The sequence below is a fragment of the Trachypithecus francoisi genome, unplaced genomic scaffold (genome assembly GCF_009764315.1).
Source record: "Trachypithecus francoisi isolate TF-2019V2 unplaced genomic scaffold, Tfra_2.0 Lachesis_group13, whole genome shotgun sequence".
In the NCBI taxonomy this organism is placed as follows: domain Eukaryota; kingdom Metazoa; phylum Chordata; class Mammalia; order Primates; family Cercopithecidae; genus Trachypithecus; species Trachypithecus francoisi.
In genome coordinates this window covers 31,238,963-31,266,673 of record NW_022681458.1, presented here as the reverse complement: position 1 = coordinate 31,266,673, position 27,711 = coordinate 31,238,963, and the positions used below count along the sequence as shown (strand labels likewise).

Here is a 27,711-nt window from a genome sequence, read left to right as displayed (position 1 = left end):
GAGCCCTGGATGAGACAAAAATAATAAAATCTGAGTGGGGAAGGTGGATGCAGGACACTACGCATATGATGGGCTTTCCTGCTCCATTCCCATCTAAATTAGCTGCCAGGAAATATCCTTCCCCAGGATAGGGATGGGGAAACCTTTTACCTTTGCTCCTCCATTCCATTCTGCCATGCTGTGTGTCCAATCTAAAGTTCCAGATCCTTAGTGTGAAATTGTCTATGCCTCCACCAAAAGGCACCAACTCCCCCAACCCCATCTTGCTGTGTTGATAAGGGGGAAGCCCTTTAGTCCAAGAAGGACTTGTTCAGCATGCATCAGCAAGAAAGACAGGGAGTGGGATTGTAATTCATTAACATCAATAGATGTTTAGTTTCTAATCATGAGCTACATTGCCAAACTAGACAAGCAGAATATTGCCCAAAAGCCTTCTGTAGACTATCATCCTGAAATGTTCATATGCACCTAATCTAAGGAAATGGGAAGAGTTGGCGCAGAAAGCCATAACAAATTGCTTCCTCCAAGGAGAGATAGTTTTCTATGCTATTGCTGATGGTTTCATGAAAGTCCCAGAAGAATATCCTAAAGAGGAAGGAAAGACTTGCACTCTTCCTTCTGTACCCATCTGGTTACGTAACTAGCTTTTTCCTACAACTAGAGGAAAGAAAAGCAGTCAATAGTTCCCAAGTGCCACTGTATTTCTATTATATATCTATATCTATATGTATAAATACAAATATATAGTTATCTATATCTATATATCTCTATCTATCTATCTATCTATCTATCTATCTATCTATCTATAGACAGAGAGAGAGAGAAAGAGAGAGACTCACTCTGTCACCCAGGCTGGAGTTCACTGGCATGATCTTGGGTCACTGCACCCTCTGCCTCCCAGGTTTAAGCAATTCTCATGCCTCAGCCCCCCAAAAAGCTGGGATTATAGGCATGTGCCAACACGCCCGGATAATTTTTGTATTTTTAGTAGAGACGGGGGTTTCCCCATGTTGGCCAGCCTGGTCTTGAACTGCTGGCCTCAAGTGATCCGCCCACCTTGGCCTCCCAGAGTGCTGGGATTACAGGTGTGAGCCACCATGGTCAGCCTATTTCTCCTCATATTACATAATGTTAAAGCTTTCCTCATTTCTATACTTTTTTATAAGGATAAGTCAATTAACTTATCCAAAACTGACTTACTCAAAATGTCACAAAGAGTTATGGATGGAGCTCTGGCATTTAAAATTCTGTGGCTTTAAATATTCCAGTGCATTTAATATTCTTTTGGCAGAGAAGACTAGCCTCATTCGTTGGTAGTAGTTACTCAAACCAAAATTGGCTTCACTGTATTTACAAAAAGAAGATAAGAATCCCCTAATTTCTCCACATTCCTAGTTTTTTTAATCTCATGACAAAAGAAATTTAACAATTATATAGGTAGTATTACATAAATATATCTCAAGTGCATTAGTTTTAACTTTTGTATAACATGTTACTACAAACTTACAGCCTTTAAGCAAAACCCACTTATTGTCTCACAGTTGTGTAGGCCAGGAGTCCAGGCAGGCTCAGCTGGATTCTCTGCTCAGGGTTTCTCAAGGTGGAAGTCAAGTTGTCAGCTAGTCTGAACTTTTATTTGAAGGCACTGGGGAAGAATGCACTTCCAAGCTCATTCAATTTTTTGGCAGAGTCTCGTTCCATGCAGCTTTAGGTCTGAGGTCCCATTTCCTGGCTGGCTGTCAGCCAGGCCCCACTCTGCATTGAGAAGGCACCTGCATTTCTTCTCACATTCTCACTCTACCTTCCAGCCAGCAATAGCACCTTGAATTCTTATGCTTCAAATCTCTCTGCCCCCAGCCAGAGAAGACTCTCTGCTTTTGAAGGATTGGTATGATTAGATTAGGCCTATGCAGACACTCCCCCTTTTGGCCATATAATGTAACATAATCACTAGAGTAACACCAAGGGGCAAAGATATTGGGAGCCATCTCTAAATTGTGTCTATCACAACAGGCACAGGACAAGGAGATCTGGTGTGATTGTTAAAAGCTTACTTTCTAGCCATCTTCAGCAGACAGAAAATAAACAACAAAGAAGCAAGCCTTGATGATTTCATAAAAGCAGTTGCTTTAAAAAACTACGTTATGCCTTTTTCGTCCTAGATGTCAATACAGAGGCAAATTTTACCTATTATTTAAAGTAAATCCGGCAGATATAAAATGAGACAATTCAAATCTATTACTAACCATCTAAATTACTGACTTACAATATATACTAATTTACTCACTTTCCTGGGTAGCGTTAGGTGTGATGTGACTAGGAGAATTCTTTTATTCTTTGATAGTTTCTCAGAAAAAATAGAGTAGTTGATAATGTAGGTGTAGTTAATGTAGATAATGTAGTTGTAGTGTAGGTAGCCAAAGTGGTACATACATCCTTGCCTTTCACTTATCATCTAGAATGGTGAACTACCCAGTAAAACTGAAGAATGAGCTCTTAACTCTCAACTGGTACAGACTTAGAAGATATTTCTAAGTAGATATTTCATAAATGTCTTGTTGGAAGAGTCATTTTGATGAGTTTATTACTCAGAACCAAGAAGTGGAAGAAATTAAATCATGATGAGCTTGTAAACCCCTGGGAATCAATGTTCCTTTAAAGTGCCTCTCAGAACAAACAGAAAAGCCAAAGCTAGACAGCCTGTCTTTTGAAGACTCTAAAACTAACTTAAAACTTATGTGTGCTTCAGTAACTTGAGGATTTAATAAATGTTTCCACTTCTGTTGTTGTTATTATTTTGCTGTGGTGATTACTGTCATTGTTACAGGCCCATGACAGCCCCACAGATGAGCAGGTGTGACCAAGGTCATAAGGGAACCACCACAGCCAATCACACCATGTCGTCTGGGGTGAACACCAGGTAATTCACTGGCCCTTATTCTTCTGTGGTCTCTCAATTTCATACAACCCGAATGTCAGCTGTTGCAAATGAAAGGAATCCTGAAAATAGTCAATATTGAGTGTGAAAACCTCCCAGGAAAAGAAAAGAAGGTGAGAGTTTAGAGTTACAAGAAAATACCAAGGCTTCTTTTGAAATTGCCAGAGAAATCTAAACCAACTTCATAAATAGGCATTTGTGCTGTTTTGTTTGCTTGAGCCTGCTAGATGTTCTCTGCCTCCTGGGTGGTCTTTGAACTAGTCCAGTGTTGTTTCATTTGCCTTCAACAAAAGGCAAATAAACAATAATAATCAGGAGGTGGTTTCTCATTCCCAGGGCACTAAGAGTCAACTTACCTTCATCTGGACAGATTTTCTGCAGACATTTCATCCAAACTTTGACATATGCCCTCAGATGATGCTTTTCATGGTTGTTAACTTAGTCTCCTTCTCTTGTTTTGGTGTAACTCAGCTACTGGCTATACTAGTTAATATTTTACCCGTTTCATTCCATCTGTGTTACCTTTAAATATTCTGAAATACTCAAAAAGCCTAATTAGTTTCCTCCTACAAGGAAGATTTAAGATAGGGCAAACCAAAAATCAGCTTAAGAAAAAGTTCTCTTTTCCCAGTATGAAGTAGTTGGCTGGAAATCATAAGGAGAAATTCAATAAATTTTCACTCTCTCTGAAGCCTATTTTTAAGTGTGTATCATTATTCATGTAAAGTTAATTCCCTGCTCATCATATATATTCATATTAAAAATAAAACAAAAATAAATTCCAAATTCAGCTATAAATTGCCTGGTGTGATGGTTAACTCATGCCTCAATTTCCTATATTAAGGGAAAATGATATGCTGTAGTTTAAATGATATTTGGGGACTTCTCTAGGCTCACTGGGTTAAATGAGGGCTTCTAAAGAAGAAAGAGGGCTTCTAAAGTCTTAATATCCATGAATCACAAAGCAGTAAATCTCCAGAACTGAAAGGAAGTCAGCCATGATTCTCCTTCCCATCACTTAAGACAGAGCACATGGTATTAAAACTATAACTTAAATTTCAAAATGTCCAAAAATTAATCTCATTTGGCTATATTCATGAGTTTGTATATATTTTTATAATAGTTGTCTTTACCCAAATCACACAACAATAAAACAGCTTTTGTAGCAGCTGTAATTGCAGTATATGTGGTAGCCAAATGAAAGATAAAGCTTTTATACTTTAGGAGTAATATATGTATATTTGTGAGCTTATCAAAATATATAGCTTCAAGGACTTGTCATATGAAGAAGTCTATAAGAAGCCCCAACCAAAGGACCCCGTTCTTGCTCTAATAGTTACGTAGACTGTTTCTCTAACTCCCAGGTACCAGGAACAAGGAGCCAAGCTGCACTTTATCAGGTACAGAAAAACTTGCTCTAATTTCCTACCAATTCTGACATCTTGAGATGATTGCCTTTTAAACTGGTTTATGGCTCTGTTAGATTTCGTTTGACGAATAACATACTATTTCCGGGTAAACCCCAAAAAGTAGCTTTACTACAATTTGGGATGACAATCTCTTCTAGGCTGAGAAGTTTTCTTTATCCTTCGGATGAGGTTCTCCTTGGCCTCATGCTACTGATTCATTAACTCATTAGGATTCTTATATTTTTCTTCAGTGTGATACCCTCTTCTCACAACTGCCACATGAATACATTTTGAGACCCCTAGTTAATCTTTTACAATTTCCCAGGGAAAACCTTCATTTACTGGAGGAAGGGCAAGGCCTTCCCAGAGAGGAACTGGATGAACGAATTGCTCGGGAAGAGTTCAGAAGACCCCGGGAGTCCTTACTGAATATTTGCACAGAGTTCTATAAGCACTGTGGGCCGCGGCTGAAGATCTTGCAAAATCTGGCTGGGGAGCCTCGGGTCACTGCCCTGGAATTGCTGGATGTGAAGTCTCACATGAGGTACTGGCCTCGCTTTCCCTGCCACAAGTGTGAACACAGCTTGGCCCACATGTCTGAATGTGTGTGTTGGGTTGAGAGTGGGCGTCCTCCAGGAAAAACACTTAAGATAGAAAGATTTGTTTCCTGTGACTTAGGTACACATGATACAGAACCCTCTGGTCAAGTGTACATTAAGTCCATCAAACAGGATCTTAGGGTGGACAAGGGGAAAATGTTCTTAAGACAGAAAAGCATAGTGTATATGTTCGCTTCTCAATAAAAGAGAAAGAAAGGGAAATTTTATCACCTGAAATCTTAGAAAAGTAGCCTTCTTCTCACTACTATTTACTGCCCAGATTCTAATTTTTCACAAGAATTGATTGTTTCTTCTCTGTTATTTTACATGAGGAATGTACAACTGCTTTCTGCTTCTAGGGTCCCTAAAAAGCCTGTAATGAACCCTGCAGGGAAGTAAGCAGTTTTAACTCAGCCAACTTGTTTATATATATCCCCTTTATATAAACAGCCTTCCAACCGTTAAAAAAATGTGTCCTGGTAAGAATTCTGAACCAGATGAGGCCAGTTGTCATTTACATGTTTTGCTCTTAGTGTGCTAGGGAAAGGCCCCAGCATTGCATCCCTGTGCACTCATATTTCATCTTCCTACAGAGTTGCTATTTCACTTGAAATTCATGCTAAAGGCTGTATTTGTGTTTCAAAAGGAACGTGATTCCAGAAGACCTTCTATTCAGATTTGTAATCGTTTGTTAAGGGTGATAAAAATCCCTTCCAAGAAAAATGTCATGGATATCAAAAGATTCACTTGGAAAGTTTAATGTATCTATAAAGGTTAAGGTAGAGTTAGGTCCAGCCACTTCCAAATAATGTTGCAATTTGGCAAAACTCACAGTTTCCTGGTTATTGCCTTTTTTTAATTTAGGAAGTACTCAATGAAGGAAAATGAGAAGACAGAAATGTATAGTGAACGCAGGTTCTTTTTCTTCCAGTGTAATTTCACATTCTTTGAATTGCAGACACACACCCAGCACTGCCGTGGAGAACCCCAGAGCCTCATTGGAGTTCACACTCCCTGCTGTGCAGTAATGAGGAAGAGCTTATTTCACACTGAAAAGTTCAGCTCCTAGAAGGGAGCCTTCAGAGAAAGGGGACGGACATTTGGAGTGTTAAGGTCCTGCTGTCATAGCAACCTAGGGATCTATTAAGCCCCTCCACTTCCTTTTCCACTGGTCTTCTCTAGCTGACCTAAGCGATTCTGTGAACAGAGAAACATCACATTCCCAGAGTCAGAAAATCACTATGACCAATGGCCATTTTGTGAGAGAAAGGGAAAAATATTCCTAAAAGATGGATGTGTGTGTGTGTGTGTGTGTGTGTGTGTGTGTGTGTGAGAGAGAGAGAGAGAGAGAGAGAGAGAGAGAGAGAGACTATGAGATAGTGACTGTCCCATAACCTGACGGTCTTCCTTAGGGCATTTGGAGGGAGGGGACAGCAAGAGTCAGAGAGGCCTGGAGCTCCCTCTAGAGGCCAATACCTATTAAAGGTTAAATGAACTAGAAATGATTTAGCTCCGTGCCTGGCACTGATCTGGACACAATAGATACTAATGCTAATGAGAATGGTCCAAATACTATGTTAAACACTGGGGATGTAAACTAAGGTCCTAGTCTTCAAGATTATCACGGCTCAATGCAAGAGGCACATAAGAAAATAACTATAATACAAAGTTGCAAGTACTATAATCGCATAGGCATTTATGTAGTATTATGTAAAGGATTTGAGGCAACTCAGCAAATATATGAAGGGAGAGTATATACAAATTATAGAGTCAGGATAATGTGAAAGATTTTCAAGGAGTTAATTATCTTTATGGTAAGATTAGCACAGGAAATCAATATAAGATCATATTAGATTTTATTCATGAACCATAAATTTGACTTTCTTAGTTATCAAAGCAATGAGTGAAAAAAAAGATTAATTACAAAATCATAATATAAATAAGTTAAAAACAAAACAGTTGCTTGGTGAAACAATACTTTTTTAAAATACGAAGAACAAGAAAAATCTTGTAGGGGCCAAGGGAAATCTTCCCCTTGACTCTCTGAAGGTTTGCTGAAAATCAACTGATAAAAGGCAGATCATAATCAAAAAGCATGAAAATGTATTTGATCATAGTTTTACCTGACACAGGAGCCTTCAGGATGAAGACCCAAAAATACAGAGGAAGCTCTCCATTTTTGTTTAACAAAGTATGGATAGCCTTGTATAAATATGATTGGACAAAAAGTGTGTGATCTCATTAGACCAAGTGAGGAAATCCAGCATGGCCTGTGTTTTTAGATTCTTCTTGGCCTTTCTGGTTAGCCTTGGCCTTCCTTCTGGGAATGGGGGCCTTCCTTCCAAGACCCTTTCTGGAAAGGGGGCGTTCTTATGACCTACAGTCAAACAAGATGGGTCAGACAGTTTCTGTATGGCTAGTTTTTACACAGAAAGATAGGGGAAAATTAGTGTAATATCTTTCAGTTTTATGGCTGGCTTCAGGAAAAAGGGTTCTGGTTTCAATGACCTGCTTTGAGGAAAAGGGTCTCCAGTTTCCATGGCTAGCCTTGGAAAAGAATGAGAGGCCACAGAGAGGAGGGCAGGAGAAGATCAGTGACACACTTTAAGTTCTGACGTCTTCATTTTGGGGTATTGCCTTCTGAGCTTCAACAGTCTCCTGGTTGGTGTTTGTTAAAAGGAAAGAGTGGTAAGAACAGAGTCCTCAACAACATCCCTATAGTAGATAAAGTGCTGGTTGTACATGGCTGGATGCCTGTTAGTATATAAAGTTGGCACAATGTCATAATGCAGTTCAGCAAAAGCAATTGATCTGAAGCCTGGATAATGTCATTCAAGAGCACAGCTATTCCATGGCCTGAGTCGATAGGAGGGCAACATTTTTATTGCCCAGGAAATATTTAGACTAAATGCCCTTTATTAATGCCATTTCTCACAACAAGCTTTTGAAAAAGACAGGCCTGCCATAGTCTCTGACCAAATAGAGATATTCTGTGTTGCTGAGTAGGGGCGGATCCAGATGCTTTGAACTTACACTAAGCAAAGGATGTATTTAAGTCTCCTCTTATAAATTAAGTGCGCCCTTGAATATATGTGGAAGTCAGAGCTTAATATATAAATTTGTGAATTGAGAGTAGTATTAAATCATTCTTAAATTATAAGAATAGATAATGTAACCCAAGGATGAAAAGTTGATTTTTAAAAAGAGAAAGAGAAATGGGATGATATAAAAAATACAAATGTTTGCCAAAATAATTCGAATCAAACCAACAAGTTAAGAAGCATTGCTAAGGCAATCTGTACTTCTGAATTTGCAGAATGTATGGTTGATTACAAGGCTCTTGACGAAAATATTCTTGATTAGATAGAGTCTCTGCCCTACGGAAATGTATTGCTTCATTTGTCCAACCCAGTGCTGCCAAAGCAGCTGGATAACAGAATCTGCAAATTCTCTCTCTCTCTCTCTCTCTCTCTCTCTCATGTGCGGTCTCTATCTCTCTCATTTTCTTTCTTTCTCTTTTCCTCTCTCCCTCACCCTCTCAATGGGAAAATCTCTTGTGTTCCCACTGGGAAAGAACCATAGGAAAGTGTTTTGATTATGCATGTGATAGTACAGCAAAGACTGTGGGAAAGGGAAATTTTGTTTTATGTGCAAAACGAATTTATTTTGTCACGTGACCAGGAATTAGAGAAATTCAGGTAGTAATCCATCAAATGGTGCTTAAATTCAGCTCTAAGTATTCTTTGGAAACTTAAAGTAGACAGATTGATTATTTCACAAGCACTTCTCAATGTTATCTTTAAAATAATAAGAGAAAAGAAATAAGTGCATATAGATATACTCTTATTTGTCACACAAATAACCTGAGAAGTAAAGAATTATTTTCTGTATATCAAATTCATGAGAAAGAGATAAATGAAAGAATATATAAGCGTTTAAAATGATTTCTTTAAAGCACTCACATTCACACACAATTCCAGGACAATGTGAATATGTTCAGTTTGGAGAGAAGACAGTGGGAATTAGGAGACAATAACTATTTCTTGATAATGAAGGGTCATGATGGAGAAGATGGATTGGATTTATGCTTTCAGAATTAAGCCTAGTAGGAAGAAATTAAAGGGAATTTTGAGGCCTAACATGAAAGTAACCTCTCACAGTGTGGACCTCCAAAGACGAAATAAGTTGCCTTGTACAGTAGTGAATTTTCTATCCATGGAGCTAGTCACATAAAGCAATTGTAGAACAATCTAAATAATTAGAGAGGTAATGGCCTTGGCTGTGATTTGTAAACCAGGATGTCTATCAAAATCAACTGAGGAGCTCTTACCCTCTAGATCCTTTCAAACAGTTATTCAGTCTTCTGTTCTCTTGGAGTAATCACCATTTCTCTTTATTACAATGCTATAGTTAATATGTGAGATAAAGAATTATATGATATTACCACTGCACTACTCCTAATGCGTCAGTGGATCTGTGCAGTGACTAAGAACAGCTAATATCATAAAACGAGTGACAACTAGGAATCCTGTACCTCCTGGCAGAAGTACACACCACACCCACCACCTGCTAAGTACTCTTGCCAGAAAATCAAAACTGAGTCTGCAGATGTAGGCCCTGGATTTAACTTCCAATTGAATTAAATACAAAGGCAGTAGGATAGATTAAATTACACCGTGGAGATTCAATTAGCAAAATTCAGAGTGTTGCTACAGAGAATTTCTTTAATAAATAACAAGATAAGGCCAGGCGCGGTGGTTCACGCCTGTAATCCCAGCACTTTGGGAGGCCGAGGTGGGCAGATCACGAGGTCGAGATCAAGACCATCCTGGCCAATATAGTGAAACCTTCGTCTCTACTCAAAATACAAAAATTAGCTGGGCGTGGTGGCACGCACCTGTAGTCCCAGCTACTCAGGAGGCTGAGGCAGGAGAATCACTTGTACCTGGGAGGCAGAGGTTGCAGTGAGCCGAGATCGCACCACTGCACTCCAACCTAGCAACAGAGTGAGACTCCGTCTCAAAAAAAAAAAGTCAAGATAGCAAAAAAGTACAGAGGAGGGGGAAATCTACATATTAAAAGAGACTTAAAGACATCAACAAATTGAAATTTATGAGCCTTATTTTTTCCTAATTTCTAAAAAAAAAAAAAAAGTAAGTATGAGATAGTGTGTGAATATTGAAAACGGACTGGATATTTGGAATTTTTCAAAAAGAATAATTATTTTTAATTTGTTAAATGTCATATTGTGTTGTGTTTAATTTTTCTTGAGTCCATAATTTGGAGACACATACTGAAATATGTCTGGGTAAATGATATGATGCTTGGGATTTACTTTAAAATAGTCTAGGGTGGGGAAAGGGGGAGTGTTTGAGGGTATAAGTAAAACAAGAGTCACTGTAGGCCAAGTACAGTGGCTCACACTTGTAATCCCAGCACTTTTGGGAGGCTAAGGCAGGCAGATTGCTTGAATCCAGGAGGTCAAAACCAGCCTGGTTAACATAGCAAAACCCCATCTCTACAAAAACTATAAAAATAAGCGGGGCATGGAGCTGTGCACCTGTAGTCCCAGCTACCTGGGAGACTGAGGTTGAGTGATGGGTATGTTGGGGACTTACTATATACTCATCTCTCTACCTTTTTATATGTTTGAGATTTTCCAGAATAAAAGTTAAAAATATACAGATTTCTGGGCCCAGACCTTAGAAGTTCTTTTTTTTTTTTTTTAGATGGAGTCTTGCTCTGTCACCCAGGCTAGAGTGCAGTGGCACAATCTCCTCAGCCTCCCAAGTAGCTGGGATTATGGGCACCCACCACCACGCCCAGCTAATTTTTGTATTTTTAGTAGAGACAGGGTTTCACCATCTTGGCCAGGCTGGTCTTGAACTCCTGACCTCGTGATCCACCAGCCTCGGCCTCCCAAAGTGCTAGGATTACAGGCATGAGCCACCACGCCCAGTCAGAAGTTCTTATTTATGAGATTATTGGAAGTCCTGGGAAATTATATTTTTTTTCATTTTCCTTTTAATCTGTGTTTAAAAAAATTAAAAATAAATAAGAGGTGCCAGTGTGAACCTGACTGCCTACAGGATATTATGACTATTATGAGCTTTTTCAACCCTAAGATTCCATGACTCAGGGAAGATTATTTTCAGAGCTTTTCCAGTACAAACTTGTCAAAACAAACAAACAAACGTTATTTTTCCATTTATCTCAAATCTCCTCCTCTCTTTAGTAACAATCCTGAAAAATTTCCATGTATGGTATGGCTGCTCCTGCTGATGCCATCCACACATGCATTCCTAGGTAACATTATGCCTCTCTGCTCCCCTCCTCCATCAGGAATCCTCTGTCCTACATTCCAGTTCCATAGAATCCTTTGCCTGACTAGCTCAGCATGTACTGATTGAAGCCAAAGATTCAAATAATGGGTGGTAGTAACTTAATGTATTACCCTTCCTAAAGAAATTTGTATTCAAATGAATTTTCAATATCTTGACAAAGAACATGAACATTCCAGCCACTGTGTCTTAGGTGTATTTTTTAGAATATAAGCTTTTTTTGAGGAAAAAAAAATCAAGCTCAAATCATACAGCATGTTGTAAGATATTTTTATTAATGAGTATACATTACCTCTTAATATTATCTTGTACACATTCTGGATCTACTCAATATATTTTATCAAAAGCCACTGTAAAGTGTTTAAATACTTTCTCCTTCATACAAAATTAAATTAAGTTGGCTTTAAGGCTATGTACATCTTTATATTTGTATTATCTATTATTTGGAAATTGGTAATCCATATCTAGTTCTGAAGATTATTTCATTAACTGTTACATTTACTAGAAACTTTATTTGCCCAATTAATCTATTTGGCCAATTCTCCTTCAGAAAATCTAACACTTAGAACATCAACACTTGGGTCTGGTGACTACAAGCGTTGGCCAACCCTGAGGGAAGCACAACTTTCCATCTGGCAGTTTCTGTATGGAACCGAGTTGGGAAATCTAAGAAGTAGATTTCTAAGAAGAAGATGACCAAAACCAATGTCATTCAGACAGTACAACTGGGTCTATTATATAAAGAATCTCAACAGAGAGAAAGGACCCATGTATAAGACCAACAGAGAGGAGGAGGCTTTAAAGGAGAGGAATGGAAATGGAGCCTGAAGAACTCCTTGGGTTGCAACAAAAACCAGGAGCATTTTTTATAAGGTGGCTTTGACCTTGACTATGGGTACTGAGGGAGTTCTGAAGCCGTGAAATTTCCAAGGACATTTGATATTAGTGATTTTATTGTTCATTAAAGTTAGGTTCTCTTTTATATGCATATATGTCATATATATAATATACATGTACATCCTCAGAAGTGACATTCCTTAAATATATTTGGCCTATCCTTAATCTCTGGATTGTAGTTTCCTTATCAGATGCTCTTTACATGTCGTTTCTGAAACATTCTATGGTTCTCTATTAATATGGATGTGTAGGTATCACTGTTCTGGTATATGGGAGAGCAGAGGGATAGAGGATGTTGGGAAGAATGTTCTTAGTTCAGGGAGTAGGTGGTCTGGAAGGGGTGATTAATATGATGCTGTGTAGAAAAATTCCCATTGTGTAATTCTACACTTATTTTATATATTCATATATACACATGTATATATTTTAGGTTGGCAGAAATTGCACACTCCCTTCTGAAGCTGGCACCATATGACACTCAGACAATGGAGAGTCGTGGGCTTCGGCGCTACATCATGGAGATGCTACCCATTACCGACTGGACAGCTGAGGCAGTGAGGCCGGCCCTCATCCTCATTTTAAAAAGATTGGATAGAATGTTCAACAAAATTCATAAGATGCCTACTTTGAGGTGAGAATGCTTCCTAGTTAGCTGTTGCTATCACAAATGTCAAAGTTAAGATTTCTCATTTTTTAAGATGGTGGATCATTCTGGAGTTGAATGAATGACTTGAAAGTTTTCTTTGGTATATGTACATGGTTAACAGGGTCTATGAATGCCTAAGTAGCAAAGCCTACATTTTGAAAAAAATAACATTTTCTTTAAAAGTATATGTGCTTATCTTGAAAAATCTATCCATTTCTTAGCTGTCACGCTCCTCATCTGACACAAATAAAAATTTCAATTAGTATCCTTTAATCCCTTTTAAAATAAGGGAGGGTAGGCGTTATAAATGAAACAACTAATGAGAAAAGAAAATGAATTTTATGTTCAAAATACTATATTTAATGTAGTTAGTTAACATATTTGGGTACCAGTTTAGAGAAATTCCAAGCTTTACAATAATCGCCACACAGCAGCTTAAAAATTCGCAGGATTGAAAACAAACACCTAATTTTCACTTTTTAACCTAATTCAGTGTGGTGCTAATGAACACTATTAACACTTGATCTTTGTTCAGTGACCTGGGAAATATTCATTGGTAGCCTACATATTAGCAGATGTTTTTGAGCCAGTCAGAGATATGAACCGAGTTTGGAAACTATAGTGATAGTGAGCAGATAGTTCAACAGGTTAATACTGGTAAACCCACTTACTCAGAAATTTCAAGTTTGGGTTAGTGAGAACATTTTCTGTCCTTTTAAACTAAACCCAAAAATCAGTGCAACTCCCTCCCAAGAATTTATAGCACTTAATGTTCAATTCATCAGAATTTTTCAGATATTAGTCCATCATCTCCTCCACACTAATCCAGCCTTCAGGAGTCATTAAAGCAAATTGAAAATTTTTATTATAATAATTGATTATTTGTTTTTATATTCTTTTATACCGTGGCGATGACTGCCTATACATTATTTCAAGGTTATGTATTTCAATGGCATGGAAATGCCTGTTTTAAAACACTATTTCTGTAGTGATCCCAACAGAACATTTGTGTCTATCAGCAAATGGCTTATCAAAGATTTATAACTGTCTCACAAGGGTGTGTTGAAATAAATTCCTTTCTTAAATACTTCATATCTAAAGATGTTAAACATCTCCAAAAATGACCCATTTCTCATACAATTAAGCCCACTATAAAGAACATCATGCTTCCAGAAAGTAGATTTCTGGATTAGTACACAGTGTTGGTCAGTTGTAGGCAATTTTCTTGAGAGATATGCTATGAATATGGAGTTGGCTTGGATTTAAATTCATTAGGTGATCTCTGCTCAACACAAGAAATGTTGGCTGAACCTGATCTGCACATTACCTTCAGTGTCGGAGATGTCACACAGCCTCATTTATGGATATGTTTCCATTTGTCGTTGCAGATCCCATTTTGCTAGGAAATATAAGCTTAGAAAATATTGCCAGAAAAATATAAGGAAATACTGTTAATATCAGTAAAGCCCAAGTTGTTTATTTTGGGGCCATAGGGATGAATCTTTCAGTACTAGGACAATTATGAAATGGATTTACTTTTATTACAGAAAATTCCGTATTCATTTAATTGGGTTATGTGTACAGTAACACCATTTATACTACCATAAAAAGTAGCCAAAAAATACATATCATTTCTTGGGAGGCCAAGAAAGAATATTGTTTAAGTAAACTATTTTCTTCTAATGTGATCTTCTTGGCAGGAGTTAAGCTATATAAATCAAAGCAGTGGTAGTCTGGTGTAAAAACTGATGGGCATGTGTAGTCTGATAAACAGGTTTCAGAAATGTAGCTAGGGTCAGATTAGTTCTATTGGGAGTAATTACCCCTGTGATCAGTTTTCTACAATGGTAGTCGTAGGACCCTCTGTCAAAGCTAAAACCAGGGAAATTAAAATGCAACCCGTTCATCATCTTTGTTTTTTCTTCAATAGATTTAGTCGAATGGGGCAGGCCTGCCTCTGCTACGTTTTCAGTATCTTCTTCCCCTCCCAGTGTGCTCTGTGCTTTTGGAACAATCTGGGTAAACTTCAATCCCGGAGACACATCCTGTCTTAGATGGCGTCAGAATCACTGTCTCATTCACTTGTTTCAGACTCTCCAGAAGGGAGCCAAGCCGCTAATGGCACCTATATTGTATTCCAGGCGACAGGTTGAGTGGGAGCCTGCCAGCAATTTGATTGAAGGGGTTTGTTTGACACTTCAGAGGCAGCCAATCATATCCTTCCTGCCTCACCTTAGGTCACTGATCAATGTCTGTGTCAATCTGGTGAGTAGCCGAGTGGCAATCTTATGAAACTTTGCACAATGTAACTCTGCTATTGACTTCTCTGAATTGAAGATTTACAGGTCAACCACTTTGTGCCCCTATCTGCCCATGAAAACAGATGGCTCAGGTGACACTGAAAATAGTGAGGTACATTTCAAGGTGGTGTGTGGGGAGATCCAGGAACCCATCCCTACACAGAAGGGATTTTGGTGTGCTGCTTCCCATGCACTACTTTGACAATTCACCTCTTCAAGTTGCGCTGAGAGTTGAGGGCTGCCAGTTGGAGAGTGGGGTGGTGGAGCCTGCACAATTGGCTAGAAGTTGAGGTAGTCTGGGATGGGGGAACTTAAAATGCAAAGAGGATTTTTTTCTTTTATGGTGCAAAATGACACTATGAGTTGGCCAGTCTAGGATTTATGTGAAGAAAAAAAATTTTTTTAATTGTTTATGTAATATCTAGAGTCTGGTCCTGACAAGGTCTTGTAAAATGTATGGAAACCATGTTAGAGCATCTCATTAAATAGGACCTGCTGCTTCACTAGCTGAGCAATAAATCTGTAGTTGGAATGCCTAGTGCAAATAGAGCTGTTGCCATCATCATTGTCAGTATTTGCTCCATCAAGGAATGTTGACTGCATTCCTTTGAATTCACAAGTGTCCAATCTCCTGATTAGAATAGCTTTTTGATTCATCTCTCATTATTTACATAGTTAACTATAAACAACATTCTACAAAACCTTGGCTGAATTCAGTGTAATGTTCGATCTGACTCCAGACATTACATGCCTTCAGAAGGCATCAAGAAAGAAATGATTGGAAGTAACATGCCCAACCTTCAATTTATTATTTTTATTATCATCATCATTGAGACTCCCTTACTACGGTTGCATGAAGTTGCAATAGTCAAGGCTGGTCATGTGCTCTGTTTGTATTTCAGGTCATGGGAGTGGTAGGACCTTCCAGTGTTGCTGATGGATTGCCCCTTCTTCATCTCAGCCCTTATCTCTCACCACCTCTACCCTTCAGCACAGCTGTTGTCCGGCTTGTAGCGTTGCAGATACAGGTGTGACTGCCTTACCTGTTTGTCACGCTCATTAAGTTGCTGGTTGAGGCACCAGATCATGGTGTTCTCGTTTTTTCTGCAAAGGCTGGGCAAAATCTGTGAAACAAAAGTGTAAACATCTCCAAACTTTTATAAATTTGGAGCTTCAGCCCTGAGCTTGGCCCTAAGTTGTGCTTCTGTAATTCTTCTTGAGATCTCAAATATAGCAGAGTCATTTAGTCCTGCCACAACTTCAGGAACCACTTCAGTCATTTAAAATGTGTGCAAAATAATGGTTCACAGATAATCAGCTCACAATTGTTAATTAAAAGAGGCAGTAATATTCACAGTCTGGTTTTAAATTATTTTCAGAAAGAATTGCAATATAAAATTCTTTCAAATGTTATCACTAGACTTTGAATATCTTAATTTTCTTTAATGATTGTGGGTTGAATATTATGTGTGCTTTTTTAAAGAAAATTCTCCCCCTTAATTTATTTCTTAAAATTAAAATAATCATTCCCAAGGCAAAAAAAAAAACAGAACTGCAGAATCCCAACGCTCTTATTTCTGTGTGTCACCCAGTTTTAGAGAATGAAAAAATCACTGGAAAGCTCTATAATCAATGGAAAGTACACAACTGATGTAAGTGGATAACTGACCCATCCATTGTTTGACAACCAAGCTTGATGGCTCATCAACCAGAGAATGGGTAGATGATAGAAAAGACATCAAGTAAGAGCTATGGCTACTGTGCAGAAGAGTGACATCCTTAAAGTGATACACTTTAATAACTTGTGTACAAAGATCACATATTTCTTTCTAAATTGCATATTGTTTCCTGGCTTGAAGAAGGCCTTTCATGGCAGGTGCCAGAGGAATAACTCCAAAATGGAGCAAGTGAGAAGTTCTGATTTTCTTCCTTCTCCTTTGTTGTTAAAATATTTATTGGTGGAAAAATAGAGAAAATTAATGGGGACATGAAGTTGTTTTTGTACCTGACCATAAGTATTTTAATTTTTCATTTAATATTCAAGATGTTACTATCTTTTTAGGTATATAGCTCTCAATTATATCAAGACAATGGTAAAGTATCAGTTTTGGGTGAAGCTTGTATGCTCTGCAGATGACAATTGAACTCATAGTTTACAGGAGCAGCCAGCAGGGAGTCACCGTCTCCATCATACTGTGTAAAAATAAACATACTAAATGGGTGTGGTGGTCAATTAATCTTTTTTTCTATTATTGCTGCACAGGCTTTAAAAGAAGATTTTCCTTTAAGCCATGTGATCTCCCCATTCACCAATCAAGAGCGAAGGGAGGGGATGCTTTTAAATCTGCTCATCCCATTTGTGCTCACAGTAGGATCTGGAAGCAAAGGTCTGATTAATTTAACTAAAGGAAATTTATCATTGTCGTTGTGTTTTCTTAAATGTCAGGCTGTTATTTCTTTTTCCTGTTCCCATGAAGGCTATCACTGAAGGCAATCTGAATGATTTAAATAGGGTCATCTTAGGGAATAAGAGTTTTTCTTTCTTTTCAGTTTAGCTACCTGAGACCAGAGTTTCTTACTTCTTAGAAGATACATCCTATTTAAAGAAATTTCAGTACAGCAAAAATCAGGGAACAGTGGTTCAATTCAGTTGAGAAAATGGTATTCGTTGAGTAAGAATTGACAGGTGAACAAACTTGTACAATCTACGGACACTGGGTTTAGCAGAAATCCTGCCACTGTCATTAAATTCCAATGTATTTTCATTACTCTTTCTTCTTAGGGGTAGAGGGATTCTTTTAGAAAAAGTTTATCTCAAATGTAAGTACAGTGCATCATGAGTATTTGCAAAAAGAAAGGAGATTGAAATGGTAAGCGAGACATTTGGCTAAGACCACAAGGTTTTGGGTACCCACTATGGAGAAAATACTCAGATGCCAGGAACACTGTTTCTGTCCATTGGTGAAGCTGTACTTGATGGGAAACACCTGAATTTCTAGGGTATTGTAGTTTGGACTTGGAAAGAGCTGAGTTTTTCTGTATCTAATGTGGACAGTCTACCTTGTGATGTTTTTCTTTCCACTTCCCTCTTCCGAATTCTGCCCCTCAGATAGTCCCTGGCTGGAGCAGCCTGAGGTGCAGCTGCTGCTGCAGACGGTCATCAATGTGCTCCTGCCACCGCGGATCATCAGCACATCTAGGAGCAAGAACTTCATGCTAGAGAGCTCCCCAGCCCACTGCTCCACCCCTGGGGATGCAGGGAAAGACTTGCGCAGGGAAGGGCTGGCTGAGTCTACCAGCCAAGCAGCATACTTGGGTTGGTACTTTCTCTCTCTCTCTGTGTGTGCATGTGTATGTATATATATGTGAAAACATATGTGTAGATAGCTAGATAGATAAATAAATAGATGTACTTAGGTAAGTTCCAACTTAACTCAGAAAGAATTTGGAGAGACCTTAAACCAGAATATATTTAAAGAAACCTCAATCCAGAATGTATTTAAAGAAGCCACTTGAACAAGAAACATTACCCTTGCAAAAGAGTCTGGTTTCCTTCAGTAAACATATGCCAAAAAACAACATGGTTTCACATCTGCCATGCCTAAATTACTTGGCTGTTTTATATAAGAGTGTCTGGGTTTGTAAGGAAGGCATCTGCAGTAAAGATTCTTCCATGCTGATTAAGTACAAGTTCACTAGTGAGATTCAGTAGCTGCTATGAGATCTAAACTCAGTCTAGTATACAAAGACACAGCATGGCACAACACGTGGGGCTCATTGGTCTGTCACCTATATAAATGGGGTTCTGGAGTTGGGTAGTCTACATCCTGTGCAGCAAGATTGGGTGACTTTGCAATATGTTATGCCCCCTACTAGCTATTTTTCCTCCCTTAAAATGTCTTTAATCTCCACCTTGGTCATTACTCTAGTGAGGCCAATCCAGTCCTGCTCCCATAGGCTTCCCAATCCCTTTCCCTCTTTGACTCCTACTTTCCCATTATCCCATGCTGCCTTTAACCTGGTCCTGACCCATGGAGCAATGGAAAGCCACCCTTTGGCCCTGAATGAACTGGGCCAACAGGAAAAGACTACTCTTGCCATAGCACTGAGAATAAGGAGCACTGGCAGTGGGGAATTTCAAAATGAGAAAGTGTTGCCTGACATTTTTCAATTCACCAAAGCAGATATTGGTGGGAAGTATAAGATGAACACAAACACACTGATGAAAATGAGTCCTTGGAGTTTGGAGTATGGGGGATGTTTGAACTGCATTATAATGGGATGTGTTTGAAAATGAGGGGATTGACAATGAAAATTAAAAAGAAGAAAAAGACACAAGGAATGCATGTACCCAGGACCAAACCATATGGATGCTCAGTTGGCCAAAGCATACAAAAGTAGAATTCAAATCTAGGCTCTATCATAGAGCCCTACATGAAGTTTAGGATTGCGCAGAGGATGACGGAGAAAAGAGGTTTACCATGTACAGGAAGGATATGAGAAGACACTTGATGAGCTGCCATCCTCTCCACTGTCTGCCTTTTCAGTGAAGAGTTCTTTTTACTTTGTTACATGGCCAGGCTACTGAACCTGTATTTTAAGTTTGTTTTTACATTTATTTCGAGCACTTACTGTGCATCAAGCAGTTTTCTGTGCTTTACACTATTACCACATAGAATCCTCTCATCCTCTCAATAACTCTAAGAAGTTAGTGTTATTCGCATTTTAGCAGTGAAGAGCCTGGGGCCCAGAAAGGTTGAATAACTTGCCGGAAGGCATATATCTTAATAAGTGACAAAGCTAGAATGAGTGTGTGTTCTTGAGCCCCTTTTATACACTGCTGTGTGTTAGGCTGATGGAAGTTTAGGTGGAAGGTAGGGTGGCAGAGAGCCAACAGGCGTAGTAACAGTGAAAACATCATCAGAATTAGGGTAGAGAAAGAGGAGTGTTGTTTTTTGTTTGTTTGTTTGTTTAGTTGAGGGAAAAGAATTGAGATGAGCAATTGCTGTGAAAAGTGAGATTTTGAGGAGGAATACGGGTAAGAAAGAATCTTGCAATCTCTCTCTGTATTACATGGCATGGTTCTTTCCTGGAAACATCCTAAAGATGGTAAAGGCATATGTGACTCTTGAGAATTTTAGAGAATTGGATTTCTTTGTGCATTTAGTCACTGAATGCCCTTAAGAAAGATTTTTGTGTTTTCCGAATTAGAATCAAAATGTGTTTAGTATACACATTGTTTAGGTGCTGAGATTGATGGGCATTAAGAATGGTCCAGAAGGCTCAGGTCACTTGACTGCCCCATGGCAGACTCTATGGTACAAGCTGTAGTGGCAGAGGGAGCTCCCATCATCATCTTTGACGTCTTCACAATACTCTGGGTTGTCCTGACATGGTTTGGGAAATCTGCTTCCTGAAAAATAAAAATAAATGTAGATTGTGAAGGGCTGCCAGAATCTGAGAGGAAAGAGATGCAGACAAATAAATCTAGTAGGGTTTAATAATAGACATAGTGTGCAATGAAGGAAGGAGGTGTTTTTTATTTTTGGAAAGATACACTGAACGCATTTACTGGTTACCTCTGAGGAGCAGTTTAGTGTGGGGTCAGGAAGGGAACTAGGAAGGAAAAGGACTTAATTTTTTTAACTTTGTGCACTTCTTCATGGTTTTATTTTACTTTTAGTAACACAAATATTTATTTTTATGGTTAAAAGAAAAAAGGAAAAGATTTTTAAGATCCATATTTTAGCTAAGAATGTGAGTGATATGTCCGTATTACCATGAAGTTATTATGACAAACCTTTTGGAAGGTAAAACATTAGCCACACATCATGTTTATAAAATATTTTCCATTCAATTCAGTGGACCACATTGCTCTATATTTTCCAAAATAGTAGTTCTTAAGATGCACTTAAGAAAGATACTTAGGTACTCTTCATCAGAATCAAAACACTTAACATACACGTTTTTGTTTCGATGTTCAGAATACTCTTGCTGGGGAATACATATGAAGTTTTTAGACACATGGAGAGAGTTTAGAAATTTAGAAAATTTCTAAAGGTGCAAAAAGGGCTCTGGATGTAGGTTGGGTTCCTCTGAAGCACAGGTCCACAGGCTCACTTTTCTCTTTTCCCGGTGTGAAGCGCTGAAGGTGATTCTCGTCTGCTTTGAGAGGCAGCTCGGAAGCCAGTGGTACTGGCTGAGCCTCCAGGTGAAGGAAATGGCTCTGCGGAAGGTGGGAGGCCTGGCCCTTTGGGACTTCCTCGACTTCATCGTGCGGACCCGAATACCCATCTTTGTGCTTTTGCGCCCTTTCATCCAGTGCAAGGTGTGGTGTGTGCTTCTCCTCCTGAAAGTGGCAAGCTCGAATAAATGTGTGGCTCTCTACTGAGGCAGGAATATGGCAGGAGTGCTCATAGTACCTACCGTTGCCAGTTAGTAGGGCCGGTTAATACCATGCTTGATGAGAAAATCACCCAAAAATATATTCCAGAGGATAAAATTTCACACTAGAAATGTCTTCACAGTAAGAGCTTTATTGGAGTCTGTAAAACTTTGCCCACTCCCTACTAATCATCCCCCACTCTACCCACCCAAAAGATTGGTCCAGTGGAATAGTTTGGAGAATCTTCTATCTTCAGTGGCATGACTGAGATCTGATTTTAAATAAACATGTGAAAAACATAGGATGCTTAACGTATGTTTTTCCTCCAAGATCCCCAGTACCCATCTATGTTTGTTCTTTCCATGCCCCAATTTCTTAGGGTAGTGATTTAAAACAATGTAATTATTAAGCACTTCCTGTGTAAAGTGCCATTCTAGGAACATCACATGCATTACCTTATTTATTCCTCGCAACAATGGGTACAGCAATTAGCCCATTTTACTGATGGAAAATTGAGGCCCTGAGGATGTTATGCCTTCCTTTCAGCTGCTGGCCCAACCCGCAGAGAATCATGAAGAGCTTTCTGCCCGACAGCATATTGCCGACCAGCTGGAGCGGCGCTTCATACCACGCCCTTTGTGTAAGAGCTCGCTCATTGCTGAGTTCAACAGTGAACTAAAAATTCTGAAAGAGGCAGTTCATAGTGGATCAGGTGAGTGTGCTTGAGAGTGTTGTGAATTTGTTTTGACTAATGGAACTCACAGCCTACAAAGAATCCCTCCATCCAGGTCACTACACTTTTTGGAACTATGAATACGTTAGCCATTTTGGTACACTACTAGATTTGACGATTTCTAATAAGTTAGCCATTTGACCACTACTAGATTTGACTTCCTCTTTTGTCAGTAACGAAATAGAAATTAAAAGGATATCATAAGAATTTAGTTTTCTTCCTTTTCTATATATTTTTTAATCTTCATTTTAGTAGTTAATCTCTTTCTTGAATATTTAATTGGAGAAAAAATGGTTTAAATTATTATCTTTATTTCCTTTTTGAAAAAGAGAAGGGGGACATTCATTTATTGAACTTCTATTTAATGGTAGATTATTTCCTTTAAGCTATACAAATACCTTCAAGGTGTATAATTGAAAGTCCCTGTAAAGAATGAGGAAACAGACACAGTAGAAAATAGGTAAATAATTTACAAGTAAATAACTTACTACTATCGCATAGAAAATGATTATTGTAAGGGGATTTTTCAACCAGATCGGTATGATTGATTTATAAAGCCTTTAACTTTAACTTTTCACACATCGGAAGGGGAAGGATTCCCTCAGAGCTGGCTAACTAGGAGGTACTTTCTTTACATTATTTTACATTATTCTACAGATATTCTTTGCCTTCTTTCTTATATCCTCAGATTACTGAGGGAGGAAAATAAATCATTATTTGCCATTAGAGGGCAGTCATTATCCACAAGTAAAATGTAACATGTGCTAGGTTTTCTTTTTTGTGGGAGGGAAGGGCTATTTCCTTTCTTTTGAAAGCTTTTATTGTTCTTTGCAGACAATGTGGTAAAAACAAAAAAATGACAAGTATAATCCTGGTGAAGTTTACACATTATCATTCAAATATTTTACTTTGTAATAAAATAACCTGACATAGAAATGAGGGGTATTTTATAGGTTGTAATTTCCAGAAAATGAGAATGAGAACAGTTTTGATTATGCATTCTGATGGTGGGGTTCACATCAGACAACTTATTTATTACTTTGATATGTTTGTGTCAGATAAGATATATTTCTTAGTAAAAATTGCCAAGTTGGAAGTTACAATTCAGGTCAAAGTTAATTTGCATCCTACCAACCTTGGAAAATAAAATAGAAAACCAATAAGAAAGGCAACAATGTCAAAGCATTTAATATTGTTACAGATGTTATGTTCTGGCAAGGGAACTATTTAATTATATCAGTGGCCAATATTGATTCTTTAAAATAAAAATTCCCCACTTTCATTTGCAACTTTGTTATAAAGATCGTTTGTCTGGGACACATTATTTAACGAACCTTTCCTAAAAATTACAAGTGATCAGGGAGGACTTTGAAGCGGACATTTAAGATTCTCACCATGCATTTCCTTTGGTCTCTTGAATCCTCTAGCCTACCAAGGCAAGACATCCATCAGTACCGTGGGCACCTCCACCTCTGCTTACCGCCTGAGCTTGGCCACCATGTCCCGCTCTAACACAGGCACGGGCACTGTCTGGGAGCAGGATAGTGAGCCATCCCAGCAAGCTTCACAGGACACCCTGAGTCGGACTGATGAGGAAGATGAGGAAAGTAGGTCATTCCAAAGAATCTGGGTGGAAGACACGGCTTGGCCATCGGAGCAGGGGCTTGGGAAGGATTACTGCCCTCTGACCTTTTCCACTTCTGATCCCCCAGTCATTTTTACAGAAGGAGTTCTAGGGAAAATATGACTGATTCCATGACTCCTAATGCCTGTTTTTCTATACGTTTCTTGATATCCTTTGGTCATTTAAAAAGAATTCAGGAAAAAAGTAAATCGTTAGTGACTCCTAAAGTTTCTTTAAACCTGTATAGTCAACTTTTTCCACTAACTCCCATTTAAATTGTGGATAACTAACCAAGAAAAGCACTTAGTCTCATTTTTCCTGGACATCTTGCTTAGAGGGTTGACCGGCACCTAAATGGCCTCATTAGGCAAGGAAAAGTGAGCCGTGTATATGCCTAGGACTCAGAAAAGATCAGTTGGCTCTGCCAGCCAGTATCAAGACAGCAAGCTGTCTTGAGGGAAAGTACTCCAAATTTGAGTTAAGAGAGTCCCCAGTGACTAGGTCAGCCCAGACGCTTCTAAGGCATGTGCTAGAGATTTGGTGTTATGACATGAGGAGAAATACTACATGTATATGCTTCACAGGAGGTTATAAAAAGTAAAATTAGGGTGAAAGATTCCATTAAATGCTACTGTCATTTCAGGAGTCTTAAAATTGCATAAATTATTTTCCACTTGTATGTTAAGATACTCTGATATAACGTTTATAGCAAAGTTGTGTTGTGAATGCCATATGAATGAGAACAAAGTTTAGATCTTCACTCAGAGGCTCTCCATACCAAACAACAACAAAAAGCTCTACTCTGAACTAAATTAAATAGAAGAAATGAGAGTTGAGGTTAGAATTTTAATTAAGATGAGTGAAAGTGTTTTAATGTGCTACGACAGTTGGGAATGTAAGAGAAGAGAAAAAATAAATGCTTTGTCAGTACTTACCAGTAATATTTGCAGATTTAGCTTCAGCATTGATCAAAGGAAAAATCATGTTGTCCTGCGGCTGGCCTATAGACACATTTGTGTCTAAATCACCCTGGTGACTGCTCGTGAAAATACAGCTAAAGTTGTAATTAGGGAAATCTTGACTGAGAAAACACCATGAAAGAGAAAAGGATCAGCAGTTTAAATATCCATTAAGTATGGGTAAAACTTAAAGAAAATCAATTTTTTCTTTAATGCTTGAAGTAGCCTCTCCCAGCAATTCTTATTAATTATAGGAAATGATATCACCTATTTTTGTAGAGCTAAATATATTTTGCAGGTAACCTTATAAATAACGGATGACCTAAGCCGTAGGAAGGAGCAAGGGAAGAAAAGTAAGTAAGACCTAAACAGGGATATCACTGGCCAAAAGCCAACACTAACATACTGATGAGGCAGCAGGCGGATTGGGGAGCCATGCAATTTTTTGCTTATATCTCTGATCACAGACATCACAACGATCCCAATGAAAGCAAGATTGCTAACAAATGGTATCGTGTCTTTGTGATATGGGTGTGTATTAATTTAAACAGGGAGAGGTATGAAAACCAGTTCATTGTTTTGAATTAAGCTTCCTTACATTCAATAATCAGACTTGTATTAAGGCCTATCAGGTATAAGATAAGGAAGAAGGAAGTATGAGAAAGATACGTTCTCTGCTTTCTAAGACCTTATAATAGATAGAGTTATGTAGAGGAGATGAGAGACATTTACAATAAAGAACACTGAACAAAAGAGTTAGTGGAAGACAGCACATGATTAATCACCAAACAAATACTGGGGACATAAGTGTTAAGTGATATGTGAGTATAAATAAGGGGGAATAATCAATAGGATTTGGGAAAGGCCTTTGTAGAAAAGCTCAATCTATCCTACCACTTTTTTAATATTTTTAAGGCACATTTGTTTATTCTCTTCCCTGTGGACACATGTAAAAAACAAATATCATTCTATAACAAGAATCAATTGTAAGTCAGTGATTATATAGCAAATTAAAATTGCTAGCACTTTTTATATTCATGGTTTGATTTGAAATAAGTTCATGGGAGGCCGAGACGGGCGGATCACGAGGTCAGGAGATCGAGACCATCCTGGCTAACATGGTGAAACCCCGTCTCTACTAAAAATACAAAAAACTAGCCGGGCGAGGTGGCAGGCGCCTGTAGTCCCAGCTACTCGGGAGGCTGAGGCAGGAGAATGGCGTGAACCCGGGAGGCGGAGCTTGCAGTGAGCCGAGATTGTGCCACTGCACTCCAGTCTGGGTGACAGAGCAAGACTCCGCCTCAAAAAAAAAAAAAAAAGAAAGAAAGAAGTTCAATGAGAGATATGATTACTTTGGTATTTTAAATAAATAGTATCAGATAATCTTATATGGTAGCACACATTCTCCAAAACTCAATATGTTTATCAAAGAATGTTAGTGTTCATCAACAAACAACATTAACTCTTTTAGAATTAGGTCACTTTGTCATAAATACTGTGCTAAAGCTAATTTTCATATGAATTTGAGTACATTAATTTCTGCTTCTGGCTGGGCACAGTGGCTCACACCTGTAATCCCAGCACTTTGGGAGACTGAGGCGTGTGGATCACCTGATGTCAGGAGTTCGAGACTAGCCTGGCCAACATGATGAAACCCCATCTCTACTAAAAATAAAAAAACTAGCCAAGCGTGGTGTTGTGCGCCATTAGTCCCAGCTACTCTGGAGGCTGAGGCATGGGAACCACTTGAACCTGGGAAGCGGAGGTTGCAGTGAGCCAAGATGGAGCCAGTGCCCTCCAGCCTGGGCAACAGAGCGAGTCTGTGTCTCAAAAACAAAAAAACAAACCAAAACCAAAAAAGAAACATCTGCTTCTATGGAGAAAACAAGATCACATACTTAAATTTTAAAAATTTAGTTAAAATAAGCATTTATTTCTTAATTTTATAGCTTTCAAATATTTTTCCTAAAAATATCTGAAATTGTCTTTCCCTCAGCAGTCTAGAAATTAGTAACTGTACTGAATGCGGATTTTGAATGTCAAGGAAATGTATTTGACTCATTCAGTAACAAAGTCCCCTGAAGTATTTATGGAATGTTTTTAAAAAATTATGTGCTAGCTTTTCTCAAATCTTAAATTTGCTGATGCCTGTTGACTTTCACAAATAGCCTACTTGTAAAAATTTACATTTATTTCATGAAGGATGTTCTAGTGGAGAAGGGTGGGAGATGTATAGATGTGAAGAATTATTATTACCCCCAAAGGTCTAAGCTTTTTTTATCTGTATGAAGGGATCAGTGATAATTTCGCTTTACAGACAGCCGTAAGTTGTATACAAGCCAAGGACAGAACCCAAGTACAGTTTTGGTTGGGTTTTTCTGATCAGTGTCATAGTTTTTGTAACACTCTATTCCTTTGCCCCTTTTAGATGACTCTATAAGCATGCCCAGCGTGGTAAGTGAACAAGAAGCTTACCTCCTGAGTGCCATCGGAAGGAGGCGATTCTCCAGCCATGTCTCCAGCATGTCTGCACCTCAGGCTGAGGTGGGCATGCTACCCAGCCAGAGGTAAAGAGCTATGGTTATATTATACTCTGCATTTGGGGGCAAAGTTATAAATTCTGAAAATACACTCCTGTTATTCTACAAAAACCGAAAGAGAAGCAAGCAATGGTAATGCTTTTAGACAGATCATGCCACAAAGGATTTGTCCGCTAGGTTCCTGCAGGCAACACTTTGCAGTTTTCTAAGCCAAGCTAGTAGAAGGGATCCCAGTTTCTTATCCAAGTATTGTCTCTCCTTAAAAATTTTCCATAGACACATGGTTTTCTTTCTGTTGTCAAATGACATTCTTGTATTTCAGATTTATCATTAGCTAAGC

At 38.5% G+C, this 27,711-nt stretch overlaps 1 protein-coding gene across 3 annotated transcripts in view; it reads left to right on the top strand.

The window, feature by feature from the left end:
* Positions 1 to 27,711, top strand: part of UNC80 (unc-80 homolog, NALCN channel complex subunit) — a 229,458-nt gene that overhangs the window by 186,516 nt on the left and 15,231 nt on the right. For all 3 annotated transcript variants that reach the window (XM_033230431.1, XM_033230433.1, XM_033230432.1), the window contains 12 exons: positions 2,828 to 2,920; positions 4,303 to 4,338; positions 4,673 to 4,891; positions 12,615 to 12,815; positions 14,972 to 15,095; positions 16,033 to 16,158; positions 17,394 to 17,517; positions 18,240 to 18,446; positions 21,274 to 21,458; positions 22,062 to 22,227; positions 23,676 to 23,855; positions 27,260 to 27,398. In XM_033230431.1, the coding sequence (XP_033086322.1) occupies positions 2,828 to 2,920; positions 4,303 to 4,338; positions 4,673 to 4,891; positions 12,615 to 12,815; positions 14,972 to 15,095; positions 16,033 to 16,158; positions 17,394 to 17,517; positions 18,240 to 18,446; positions 21,274 to 21,458; positions 22,062 to 22,227; positions 23,676 to 23,855; positions 27,260 to 27,398 (1,800 nt within the window). The remainder of the gene's footprint in view (positions 1 to 2,827; positions 2,921 to 4,302; positions 4,339 to 4,672; positions 4,892 to 12,614; positions 12,816 to 14,971; positions 15,096 to 16,032; positions 16,159 to 17,393; positions 17,518 to 18,239; positions 18,447 to 21,273; positions 21,459 to 22,061; positions 22,228 to 23,675; positions 23,856 to 27,259; positions 27,399 to 27,711) is intronic.